A 13,155-nucleotide genomic window follows, 5' to 3' on the forward strand; every position below is an offset into this window, starting at 1 on the left:
GCAGATATTAACAGTAAATGAACAAGTGGATTAATAATCCATTTTTACAGTTTGTCCCTCGTAATGTGTACAAAATAATAGGTAGATGAATGACACAATATGTTACTGCATACGACTAATTAGGAGTCTTTGTTTGTTTACTTACTACTAAAAGACAAGTTGTCTAGTATGTTCACTATTTTATTTAAGGACTAAATTACAATAATAAACATATGTTTCATGTACCCTAAGATTGTTTGTTCCAATTAAGACAATAATGACATTTTCTTGAGGTCCCCTTTATTTAGAGAAGTATCGATATTTTGGTACCGGTACCGAAATATTGGTATCGGGACAACCTTAGTATGTATATATACATATTTATATATATACATATATATATATATATATATATATATATATATATATATATATATATATATATATATATATATATATATATATATATATATATATATATATATATATATATATATATATATATATATATATATACACAAAGATGTATGTGTTTACTTTTGTCCATTGTATGTCTGTATTAACTCAATAAACAAACGTTTAAAAAAACGTGGGGGGGATTGTAATTTTTTTTTTTTTTTTTTTTTTTTTTTTTCCATAAAGAAATACAATCATGTGTGCTTACGGACTGTATCCCTGCAGACTGTATTGATCTATATTGATATATGATGTATATATTGTGTTTTTTATGTTGATTTAATTTTAAAAAAAAATATTTATTTTATTTTTTATTTTTTTTAATTTCTTGTGCGGCCCGGTGGTTGGGGACCACTGCTATATTTGACATAGCCAGGTTATAAAAACATATAAAACTGGGCCCCTTCTGGGCCCGCTGTTGTCACCACAGTCGTATTTTTGCGGGCCGTGGAAGTTTTAGTTTATCTAGTTGTCCACATATGCTGCGTGTCAGTCACATGGCCTAAATGCACCACGCAGCCTGTCAATCAAAAGTCGTGCATCTTGTACACTTCCGCCAGACGGAAACTGACAAAACGAGAAAAAGAAAAAGAAAAAAAAAGGAGGAAGAAGCAGCGGGGACGCAGTTACACACCACAGCTCGCCCCGCAGAGGACATACTGACTCTAAACGCTCTCTTATTCCACTTTGGGGACCGTCTGCTGGGATCTAACTCAGGTGGAACTCTACTGGTTCACTTTTCTTCACAGCTTCAACGGTATTGTGTGTGTGTGTGTGTGTGTGTGTGTGTGTGTGTGTGTGTGTGTGTGTGTGTGTGTGTGTGTGTGTGTGTGTGTGTGTGTGTGTGTGTGTGTGTGTGTGTGTGTGTGTGTGTGTGTGTGTGTGTGTGTGTGTGTGTGTGTGTGTGTGTGTGTTCTTGTATTTCTACCCTTCTTGAGACATCAAGAAGAAAAAGTTCCGTCCATTTAAGGACCGGTGGACAAGTTAGGACCAAAATCTTGGTCCCGATAGGGAAAACCATTGCATCTAATAGACAATGTCTCATTTGCACCCCTGCTGGTCAAAATGAGGGTGGTCCCGAAAAGGAGGGATTTTTCAAATTGACTCTGTGTCGCTTTTAAAAGTGCTCCCCCTCTGGTCAACATATGAAATAACGAGTGTTTGTAAGAAATTGAAATGCAGCCCCCTTTGGTCAAAATTAATTTAAAAAAATAAAATAAATATGTATATAGAGACATACTGTAATAACTTGAAATAAATAATGACGATTAAAAAGCAATTTCAAACTAAAAATTAAATAATTAACTAAAAGCAGTCTTTTTCTCACAATGTGTCGACTTTTTTCTTATGAAATTGGGTACAATTTCTCATGTTCTTTCTGTTTCTGTAATATTGCAATATTTTTTCGTAAAATTACTTTTTTTAATGTAAAATAATTACTTTTTAATGCAAAATGGTGACATTTGTCATATGAAATTCTGACTTTTATCACAATATTGCCAATTTTTTGTTCTTGTAAAATAGTGACATTTTTTGGAGTAAAATACCCATTATTATCATATTAATGCCAAAATTTTGGTTTTCTTATAAAATTGTGACTTTTGTCGAGTAAAATGACGATTATTTTCATAAAATTGCCAAAATTTGAAGCTTTTCTTGTAAAATAACGACTGTTATTGAGTAAAGTTCCAACTGTTATCATAATATTGCATAAATGTTCAGTTTTTCTTGTAAAAGTTTGACTTGCGTTGAGTAAAATGAGGACTATTATTATGATACTGCCAAAAATCTTCCTTTTCCTTGTGAAATTATTACCGTTTTCTTGTAAAATTCCAACTCATTTTTCACAACAAGCTTTTTTATATTTGCATAGTATGTATATATTATTAATGTTGTAAATACACTTCTTTATATATCTAGAAAGGGTGGTCCCAAAAAGGGGGGGTTTTTAAAATTGACTGCGTGTCGCTTTTAAAAGTGCTCCCCCTCTGGTCAACATATGAAATAACAAGTGTGTGTAAGAAATTGAAATGCGCCCCCTTTGGCCAAAATGTATTTAAAAAAATAAAAATAAATATGTATATAGAGACATACTGTCATAACTTGAAGTAAATAATGACGATCAAAAAGAGATTTCAAACAAAAAATTAAAAAATGAACTAAAAGCAGTCTTTTTCTCAAAATATGTCGACTTCTTTCTTCTAAAATTGGGAACAATTTTTCATATTCTTCCAGTTTCTGTAATATTGCAATATTTTCTCATAAAATTATTACTTTTTAATGCAAAATGGTGACATTTGTCATACGAAATTCTGACTTTTATCACAATATTGCCATTTTTGTTGTTGTTCTTGTAAAATAGTGACATTTTTTTGGAGTAAAATGATGACTTTTGTCATAATTTTTCCAAGTAAAATTCCAACTATTATCATAATATTGCCAACATTTTTGTTTTCTTATAAAAATGGTGACTTTTGTCCAGTAAAATGACGACTCTTTTCATAAAACTGCCAAAATGTGAAGCTTTTCTTGTTAAATTGCGACTGTTATTGAGCAAAATTCTAACTTTTATCATAACATTGCACAAATGTTCAGTTTTTCTTGTCAAATTTTGACTTGTGTTGAGTAAAATGAGGACTTTTATTATAATACTGCCAAAATTCTAAGTTTTTCTTGTGAAATTGTGACCTTTCTCTTGTGAAATTCCAACTCATTTTTCACAACAAGTTTTTTAATATTTGCATAGTATGTATATATTATTAATGTTGTAAATACACTTCTTTATATATTTAGAAAGGCTGGTCCTAAAGAGGGAGGCATTTTTCTCGGGTCTCAAGAAAGTAAGAAATACAAGAACGTGTGTGTGTGTGTGTGTGTGTGTGTGTGTGTGTGTGTGTGTGTGTGTGTGTGTGTGTGTGTGTGTGTGTGTGTGTGTGTGTGTGTGTGTGTGTGTGTGTGTGTGTGTTCTTGTATTTCTACCCTTTTGAGATATCAAGAAGGAAAAGTACCATCTAATAGAGAATGACTCATTTGCACCCCTGCTGGTCAAAATGAGGGTGGTCCCAAAAAGGAGGGATTTTTCACATTGACTGTGTGTCGCTTTTAAAAGTGCTCCCCCTCTGGTCAACATATGAAATAACAAGTGTGTGTAAGAAATTGAAATGCGCCCCCTTTGGCCAAAATTAATTTAAACAAATAAAATAAATATGTATATATAGAGACATACTGTAATAACTTGAAGTAAATAATGACGATTAAAAAGCAATTTCAAACCAAAAATTAAAAAATGAACTAAAAGCAATCTTTTTCTCAAAATATGTCGACTTTTTTCTTCTAAAATTGGGAACAATTTTTCATATTCTTCCAGTTTCTGTAATATTGCAATATTTTCTCGTAAAATTATTACTTTTTAATGCAAAATGGTGACATTTGTCATACGAAATTCTGACTTTTATCACACTATTGCCATTTTTGTTGTTGTTCTTGTAAAATAGTGACATTTTTTTGGAGTAAAATGATGACTTTTGTCATAATTTTTCCAAGTAAAATTCCAACTATTCTCATAATATTGCCAACATTTTTGTTTTCTTATAAAAATGGTGACTTTTGTCCAGTAAAATGACGACTCTTTTCATAAAATTGCCAAAATGTGAAGCTTTTCTTGTTAAATTGCGACTGTTATTGAGTAAAATTCCAACTTTTATCATAACATTGCACAAATGTTCAGTTTTTCTTGTAAAAGTTTGACTTGCGTTGAGTAAAATGAGGACTTTTATTATAATACTCCCAAAATTCTTCCTTTTCCTTGTGAAATTATTACCGTTTTCTTGTAAAATTCCAACTCATTTTTCACAACAAGCTTTTTTATATTTGCATAGTATGTATATATTATTAATGTTGTAAATACACTTCTTTATATATCTAGAAAGGGTGGTCCCAAAAAGGGGGGATTTTTAAAATTGACTGCGTGTCGCTTTTAAAAGTGCTCCCCCTCTGGTCAACATATGAAATAACAAGTGTGTGTAAGAAATTGAAATGCTCCCCCTTTGGCCAAAATTTATTAAAAAAAATAAAAATAAATATGTATATAGAGACATACTGTCATAACTTGAAGTAAATAATGACGATTAAAAAGCAATTTCAAACCAAAAATTAAAAAATGAACTAAAAGCAGTCTTTTTCTCAAAATGTCGACTTTTTTCTTGTAAAATTGGGAACAATTTTTCATATTCTTCCAGTTTCTGTAATATTGCAATATTTTCTCGTAAAATTATTACTTTTTAATGCAAAATGGTGACATTTGTCATACGAAATTCTGACTTTTATCACAATATTGCCATTTTTGTTGTTGTTCTTGTAAAACAGTGACATTTTTTTGGAGCAAAATGATGACTTTTGTCATAATTTTTCCAAGTAAAATTCCAACTATTATCATAATATTGCCAACATTTTTGTTTTCTTATAAAAATGGTGACTTTTGTCCAGTAAAATGACGACTCTTTTCATAAAACTGCCAAAATGTGAAGCTTTTCTTGTTGAATTGCGACTGTTATTGAGTAAAATTCCAACTTTTATCATAACATTGCACAAATGTTCAGTTTTTCTTGTCAAATTTTGACTTGTGTTGAGTAAAATGAGGACTTTTATTATAATACTGCCAAAATTCTAAGTTTTTCTTGTGAAATTGTGACCTTTCTCTTGTGAAATTCTAACTCATTTTTCACAACAAGTTTTTTTATATTTGCATAGTATGTATATATTATTAATGTTGTAAATACACTTCTTTATATATCTAGAAAGGCTGGTCCTAAAGAGGGAGGCATTTTTCTCGGGTTTCAAGAAAGTAAGAAATACAAGAACGTGTGTGTGTGTGTGTGTGTGTGTGTGTGTGTGTGTGTGTGTGTGTGTGTGTGTGTGTGTGTGTGTGTGTGTGTGTGTGTGTGTGTGTGTGTGTGTGTGTGTGTGTGTTCTTGTATTTCTACCCTTTTGAGATATCAAGAAGGAGAAAAGTACCATCTAATAGAGAATGACTCATTTGCACCCCTGCTGGTCAAAATGAGGGTGGTCCCAAAAAGGAGGGATTTTTCACATTGACTGTGTGTCGCTTTTAAAAGTGCTCCCCTTCTGGTCAACATATGAAATAACAAGTGTGTGTAAGAAATTGAAATGCGCCCCCTTTGGCCAAAATTAATTTAAACAAATAAAATAAATATGTATATAGAGACATACTGTAATAACTTGAAGTAAATAATGACGATTAAAAAGCAATTTCAAAGTAAAAATTTAATAATTAACTAAAAGCAGTCTTTTTCTCACAATGTGTCGACTTTTTTCTTATGAAATTGGGAACAATTTCTCATGTTCTTTCTGTTTCTGTAATATTGCAATATTTTTTCGTAAAATTATTACTTTTTTTAATGTAAAAGAATTACTTTTTAATGCAAAATGGTGACATTTGTCATATGAAATTCTGACTTTTATCACAATATTGCCATTTTTGTTGTTCTTGAAAAATAGTGACATTTTTTGGAGTAAAATACCCATTATTATCATATTAATGCCAAAATTTTGGTTTTCTTATAAAAATTGTGACTTTTGTCCAGTAAAATGACGACTCTTTTCATAAAACTGCCAAAATGTGAAGCTTTTCTTGTTAAATTGCGACTGTTATTGAGCAAAATTCCAACTTTTATCATAACATTGCACAAATGTTCAGTTTTTCTTGTAAAAGTTTGACTTGCGTTGAGTAAAATGAGGACTTTTATTATAATACTGCCAAAATTCTAAGTTTTTCTTGTGAAATTGTGACCTTTTTCTTGTGAAATTACAACTCATTTTTCACAACAAGTTTTTTTATATTTGCATAGTATGTATATATTATTAATGTTGTAAATACACTTCTTTATATATTTAGAAAGGCTGGTCCTAAAGAGGGAGGCATTTTTCTCAGGTCTCAAGAAGGTAAACAATACCCAAACGTGTGTGTGTGTGTGTGTGTGTGTGTGTGTGTGTGTGTGTGTGTGTGTGTGTGTGTGTGTGTGTGTGTGTGTGTGTGTGTGTGTGTGTGTGTGTGTGTGTGTGTGTGTGTGTGTGTGTGTGTGTGTGTGTGTGTGTGTGGTGTCATCTATGGTGAATTTGTTAAAGCCTTTGGGGGGAAAACATGACAAGTATTTACTTCAGGCCTGGTTGGTGGCCATATTGTTATTTGAATTTCCTCTTTGAGACAAAAAAGCAGAAGTGTGTTTCCCTGGCGATTAAAGCAGAAGCAGGAAGTGCTTGTCACATTGGACATGTGACAACAGTCGAGCGTGTGTCGCCACAACGAAGAAGCTTCTTGCAGTGGGAAACGCCCGCTGTTGTATAAAATAAAGATTGTACGTACAAACCGGACGTGACGTACTCCATACCCCCTCTGCCTCGTCCAGCATGGCGGCGTGGGACTTGTCCATAACGGTGGAGGACCTGGGTGATGAGGTCCCGCCTGTCAGCCTCAGTGTGACCTCTGACCTCCACGTGGGCGGCGTCATCCTCAAGCTGGTGGAGAAGACACGTGAGTCACTACTTTTTTTCTCTGCAAACTATCTACAAAAGCAGTGAAGTTGTCACGTCGTGTAAATGGTAAATAAAAACAATGGGTGTTTAATAATGGATTTGCTATTTTACTTGCAGTTTGCACTCTACAACAGCAGCATATATTAGCAATGTTCAACTGGTGGCTCGCCAGTTCAGTTCAAATAACATGTTGCAGCAGATTGATAAAAAAAATTTAAAAAACACGAGAGCTCTGTCATAAATAGATGATCTTTTGTGGGCCTTCACATTGCCAACATTTCAATGTATACTGCTTTATTGTGTTTATTTATTATGAATTATAAAATAAATATCATAAACATTGAAAATCTGAAATAAATCCTATATAAATAGATGATCTTTGACTACCTTTTTTTAGCAAAAGTCCTTCATTACGATGAAAAACTGTCAACTCAGTCCCCAAAATGTTACTGTGAAACTAACAGTGGTACCGTTTTTCCATTTCCAGTAATGCACTGTAAAAACCTGACAGCTCAGTCACCTGAATTGTAACGTAGAAATGACAGTGGTACCGATTTTTATTTACAGTAATGCACTGTAAAAACTATTTCATGTTTTACGGCAAAAAACTGGCAGCTCAGTCGCCAAAATTTTTACTGTAAAAATAAAAGTGGTACCGTTTTTCCATTTCCAGTAATGCACTGTAAAAACCACGTCGGATTTTACTGTAAAAACCTGACAGCTCAGTCACCAGAATTTTAATGTAGAAATGACAGTGCTACCGATTTTTATTTACAGTAATGCACTGTAAAAACAAAAGACCGTAGATTTTACAGTAAAAACTGGCAGCTCGGCCGCCAAAATTTTACTGTAAAAATGACAGTGCTACCATTTTCTATTTACAGTAATGCATTGTAAAAACTATTCCAGATTTTACGGCAAAAAACTGGCAGCTCAGTCGGCAAAATTTTACTGTGAAACTAACAGTGGTACCGTTTTTCCATTTCCAGTAATGCACTGTAAAAACCACGTCAAATTTTACGGTAAAAACCTGACAGCTCAGTCACCTGAATTTTAATGTAGAAATGACAGTGGTACCGATTTTTATTTACAGTACACCTTAAAAACACAAGACCGTGGATTTTACAGTTAAAAACTGGCAGCTCAGTCGCCGGAATTGTACTGTAAAAATGACAGCGCTACCATTTTCTATTTACAGTAATGCACTGTAAAAACTATTTCAGATTGTACGGCAAAAAACTGGCAGCTCAGTCGCCAGAATTTTACTGTAAAAATAACAGCAGTACCGTTTTTCCATTTCCAGTAATGCACTGTAAAAACCACGTCAGATTTTACGGTAAAAACCTGACAGCTCAGTCACCTGAATTTTAATGTAGAAATAACAGTGATGCCATTTTTATTTACAGTAATGGACTGTAAAAACAATGACCGTAGATCTTACGATAAAAAAACAGAAGCGCATTCACCAGAATTTTACAGTAAAAATGACAGTGGTACTGTTGTTCATTTACAGTACACTTTAAAAAACAAAGGACCAGAGATTTTACATTTAAAAAAAACTGGCAGCTCAGTCGCCAGAATTTTACTGTAAAAATAACAGCAGTACCGTTTTTCCATTTCCAGTAATGCACTGTAAAAACCACGTCAAATTTTACGGTAAAAACCTGACAGCTCAGTCACTTGAATTTTAATGTAGAAATGACAGTGCTACCGATTTTTATTTACAGTACACCGTAAAAACATAAGACCGTGGATTTTACAGTTAAAAACTGGCAGCTCAGTCGCCGGAATTGTACTGTAAAAATTACAGCGCTACCATTTTCTATTTTACGGTAACGCACTGTAAAAACTATTTCAGATTTCACGGCAAAAAACTGGCAGCTCGGTCGCCAAAATTTTACTGTAAAACTAACAGTGGTACCGTTTTTCCTTTTCCAGTAATGCACTGTAAAAACCACGACAGATTTTACGGTAAAAACCTGACAGCTCAGTCACCTAAATTTTAATGTAGAAATGACAGTCGTACCGATTATTTACAGTAATGCACTGTAAAAACAATGACCGTAGATCTTACGATAAAAAAACGGAAGCGCATTCACCGGAATTTTACTGTAAAAATGACAGTGGTACCGTTTTTCATTTACAGTACACTTTAAAAAACAAAGGACCAGAGATTTTACATTAAAAATAAACTGGCAACTCAGTCGCCAGAATTTTACTGTAAAAATAACAGTGGTACAGTTTTTCCATTTCCAGTAATGCACTGTAAAAACAACGTCAGATTTTACGGTAAAAACCTGACAGCTCAGTCACTTGAATTTTAATGTAGAAATGACAGTGGTACCGATTTTTATTTACAGTAATGCACTGTAAAAACATAATACCGTGGATTTTACAGTTAAAAACTGGCAGCTCAGTCGCCGGAATTGTACTGTAAAAATGACAGCGCTACCATTTTCTATTTACAGTAATGCACTGTAAAAACTATTTCAGATTGTACGGCAAAAAACTGGCAACTCAGTCGCCAAAATTTTACTGTAAAACTAACAGTGGTACCGTTTTTCCATTTCCAGTAATGCACTGTAAAAACCACGTCAGATTTTACGGTAAAAACCTGACAGCTCAGTCACCTGAATTTTAATGTAGAAATGACAGTGATGCCGTTTTAATTTACAGTAATGCACTGTAAAAACAATGACCGTAGATCTTACGATAAAAAAACGGAAGCGCATTCACCAGAATTTTACTGTAAAAATGACAGTGGTACTGTTGTTCATTTACAGTACACTTTAAAAAACAAAGGACCAGAGATTTTACATTTAAAAAAAACTGGCAGCTCAGTCGCCAGAATTTTACTGTAAAAATAACAGCGGTACCGTTTTTCCATTTCCAGTTATGCACTGTAAAAACCACGTCAAATTTTACGGTAAAAACCTGACAGCTCAGTCACCTGAATTTTAATGTAGAAATGACAGTGCTACCGATTTTTATTTACAGTACACCTTAAAAACATAAGACCGTAGATTTTACAGTTAAAAACTGGCAGCTCAGTCGCCGGAATTGTACTGTAAAAATGACAGCGCTACCATTTTCTATTTACAGTAATGCACTGTAAAAACTATTTCAGATTGTACGGCAAAAAACTGGCAGTTTAGTCGCCAGAATTTTACTGTAAAAATAACAGCAGTACCGTTTTTCCATTTCCAGTAATGCACTGTAAAAACCACGTCAGATTTTACGGTAAAAACCAGACAGCTCAGTCACCTGAATTTTAATGTAGAAATGACAGTGATGCCGTTTTAATTTACAGTAATGCACTGTAAAAACAATGACCGTAGATCTTACGATAAAAAAACGGAAGCGCATTCACCAGAATTTTACAGTAAAAATGACAGTGGTACTGTTTTTCATTTACAGTACACTTTAAAAAACAAGAGACCAGAGATTTTACATTTAAAAAAAACTGGCAGCTCAGTCGCCAAAATTTTACTGTAAAAATAACAGCAGTACAGTTTTTCCATTTCCAGTTATGCACTGTAAAAACCACGTCAAATTTTACGGTAAAAACCTGACAGCTCAGTCACCTGAATTTTAATGTAGAAATGACAGTGCTACCGATTTTTATTTACAGTACACCTTAAAAACATAAGACCGTGGATTTTACAGTTAAAAACTGGCAGCTCAGTCGCCAGAATTGTACTGTAAAAATGACAGCGCTACCATTTTCTATTTACAGTAATGCACTGTAAAAACTATTTCAGATTGTACGGCAAAAAACTGGCAGCTCAGTCGCCATAATTTTACTGTAAAAATAACAGCAGTACCGTTTTTCCATTTCCAGTAATGCACTGTAAAAACCACGTCAAATTTTACGGTAAAAACCTGACAGCTCAGTCACCTGAATTTTAATGTAGAAATGACAGTGATGCCGTTTTAATTTACAGTAATGCACTGTAAAAACAATGACCGTAGATCTTACGATAAAAAAACGGAAGCGCATTCACCGGAATTTTACTGTAAAAATGACAGTGGTACCGTTTTTCATTTACAGTACACTTTAAAAAACAAAGGACCAGAGATTTTACATTAAAAATAAACTGGCAACTCAGTCGCCAGAATTTTACTGTAAAAATAACAGTGGTACCGTTTTTCCATATCCAGTAATGCACTGTAAAAACAACGTCAGATTTTACGGTAAAAACCTGACAGCTCTGTCACTTGAATTTTAATGTAGAAATGACAGTGGTACCGATTTTTATTTACAGTAATGCACTGTAAAAACATAATACTGTGGATTTTACAGTTAAAAACTGGCAGCTCAGTCGCCGGAATTGTACTGTAAAAATGACAGCGCTACCATTTTCTATTTACAGTAATGCACTGTAAAAACTATTTCAGATTGTACGGCAAAAAACTGGCAGCTCAGTCGCCATAATTTTACTGTAAAAATAACAGCAGTACCGTTTTTCCATTTCCAGTAATGCACTGTAAAAACAACGTCAGATTTTACGGTAAAAACCTGACAGCTCAGTCACCTGAATTTTAATGTAGAAATGACAGTGATGCCGTTTTAATTTACAGTAATGCACTGTAAAAACAATGACCGTAGATCTTACGATAAAAAAACGGAAGCGCATTCACCAGAATTTTACAGTAAAAATGACAGTGGTACTGTTTTTCATTTACAGTACACTTTAAAAAAAAAGAGACCAGAGATTTTACATTTTTTTAAAAATGGCAACTCAGTCGCCAAAATTTTACTGTAAAAATAATACTGGTACCGTTTTTCCATTTCCAGTAATGCACTGTAAAAACCACGTCAAATTTTATGGTAAAAACCTGACAGCTCAGTTGCCGGAATTGTACTGTAAAAATGACAGCGCTACCATTTTCTATTTTACGGTAATGCACTGTAAAAACTATTTCAGATTTTACGGCAAAAAACTGGCAGCTCAGTCGCCAGAATTTTTCTGTAAAACTAACCGTCGTACCGTTTTTCCATTTCCAGTAATGCACTGTAAAAACCACGTCAGATTTTACGGTAAAAACCTGACAGCTCCGTCACCTGAATTTTACTGTAAAAATAACAGTGCTACCGATTTTTATTTACAGAAATGCACTGTAATTTAAAAAAAAACAAAAAAAACATAGAATTTGCAGTAAAAAAAAAACTGGCAGCTCAGTCACCAGAATTGTATTGTAAAATTGACAGCGCTAGTATTAATTTACAGTAATGCACTGTAAAAACAATGACCGTAGATTTTAAGATTTAAAAAAAACAAAGCGCATTCACCAGAATTTTACTGTAAAAATGACGGTGCTACTGTTTTCCATTTACAGTAATGCACTGTGAAAACTATTTCAGATTTTACAACAAAAAACTGGTAGCTCAGTCGCCAAAATTTTACTGTAAAAATGACAGGGCTACCGTGTTTCATTTACAGTAATGCACTGTAAAAACAATGACAGTAGATCTTTTGATAAAAAACTATTACTTTACTACTCCAGTACTCTTGTTTTGTTCTGTTTATTGTACAATTTTTTGTATATAGTTTTGTATATTGTATAGGATTGCTAATTGTTTTTATTGGATATTAGTCTGTTTATTTCAATTCTTATTTTTCATTTATTTTTATTCCATATTTGTTTCCACTACCACACCTTAAGTTGGAGTCCTTAATCTCATTATATGCAAATATAATGACAATAAAGTCCATTCTATTCTATTCTGTTTACTGTAAAAATAATATAAATAAATAATCGATTTTCTACGTATTCGGTGTAAAAAAAACACTGTCAATTTTACTGTAAAAGTCTGGCAACTGAGCTGGCAGTTTTACAACAAAATCTACAGATTTCTGTTTACACTGTAAAAAAAAACTATTTTTTTACCCCCAAAAGTCATATTTATGACAAAATAAATAGAGTAAAAATCCCATGTAGAAGACTCTGGTTCTCAGGAGTATTCAAAATAAGACTAAAAGGGCCAAGTCCGGCCTTTTTGGAATGTTGGCCCCCAACACATTATAGTTGAATAGCCCTGACATATATAAATAAATGAATATATTTTTGCCAAGCTGCCCTGACTGGAGCTCCATTAGAACTCAGGATGCAAGGAAGGTCTCTGTCAGGTTCAAACACTGATGACATCTATTAAACAAGACAAGA

At 33.2% G+C, this 13,155-nt stretch overlaps 1 protein-coding gene across 2 annotated transcripts in view; it reads left to right on the forward strand.

Moving 5' to 3' along the window:
* The first annotated feature begins 1,023 nt into the window (after positions 1–1,023).
* The window catches only part of fermt3b (FERM domain containing kindlin 3b), a 97,072-nt gene continuing 84,940 nt past the window's right edge, over positions 1,024–13,155 (forward strand). The window contains exons 1-2 of one of the 2 annotated variants that reach the window (XM_062044214.1): positions 1,024–1,192; positions 6,861–6,985. In XM_062044214.1, the coding sequence (XP_061900198.1) occupies positions 6,862–6,985 (124 nt within the window). In that variant the 5' untranslated portion in view covers positions 1,024–1,192; position 6,861. The remainder of the gene's footprint in view (positions 1,193–6,860; positions 6,986–13,155) is intronic. The other variant, XM_062044215.1, reaches the window with a different exon arrangement.

The sequence above is a fragment of the Entelurus aequoreus genome, linkage group LG04, assembly GCF_033978785.1.
Source record: "Entelurus aequoreus isolate RoL-2023_Sb linkage group LG04, RoL_Eaeq_v1.1, whole genome shotgun sequence".
NCBI lineage: Eukaryota > Metazoa > Chordata > Actinopteri > Syngnathiformes > Syngnathidae > Entelurus > Entelurus aequoreus.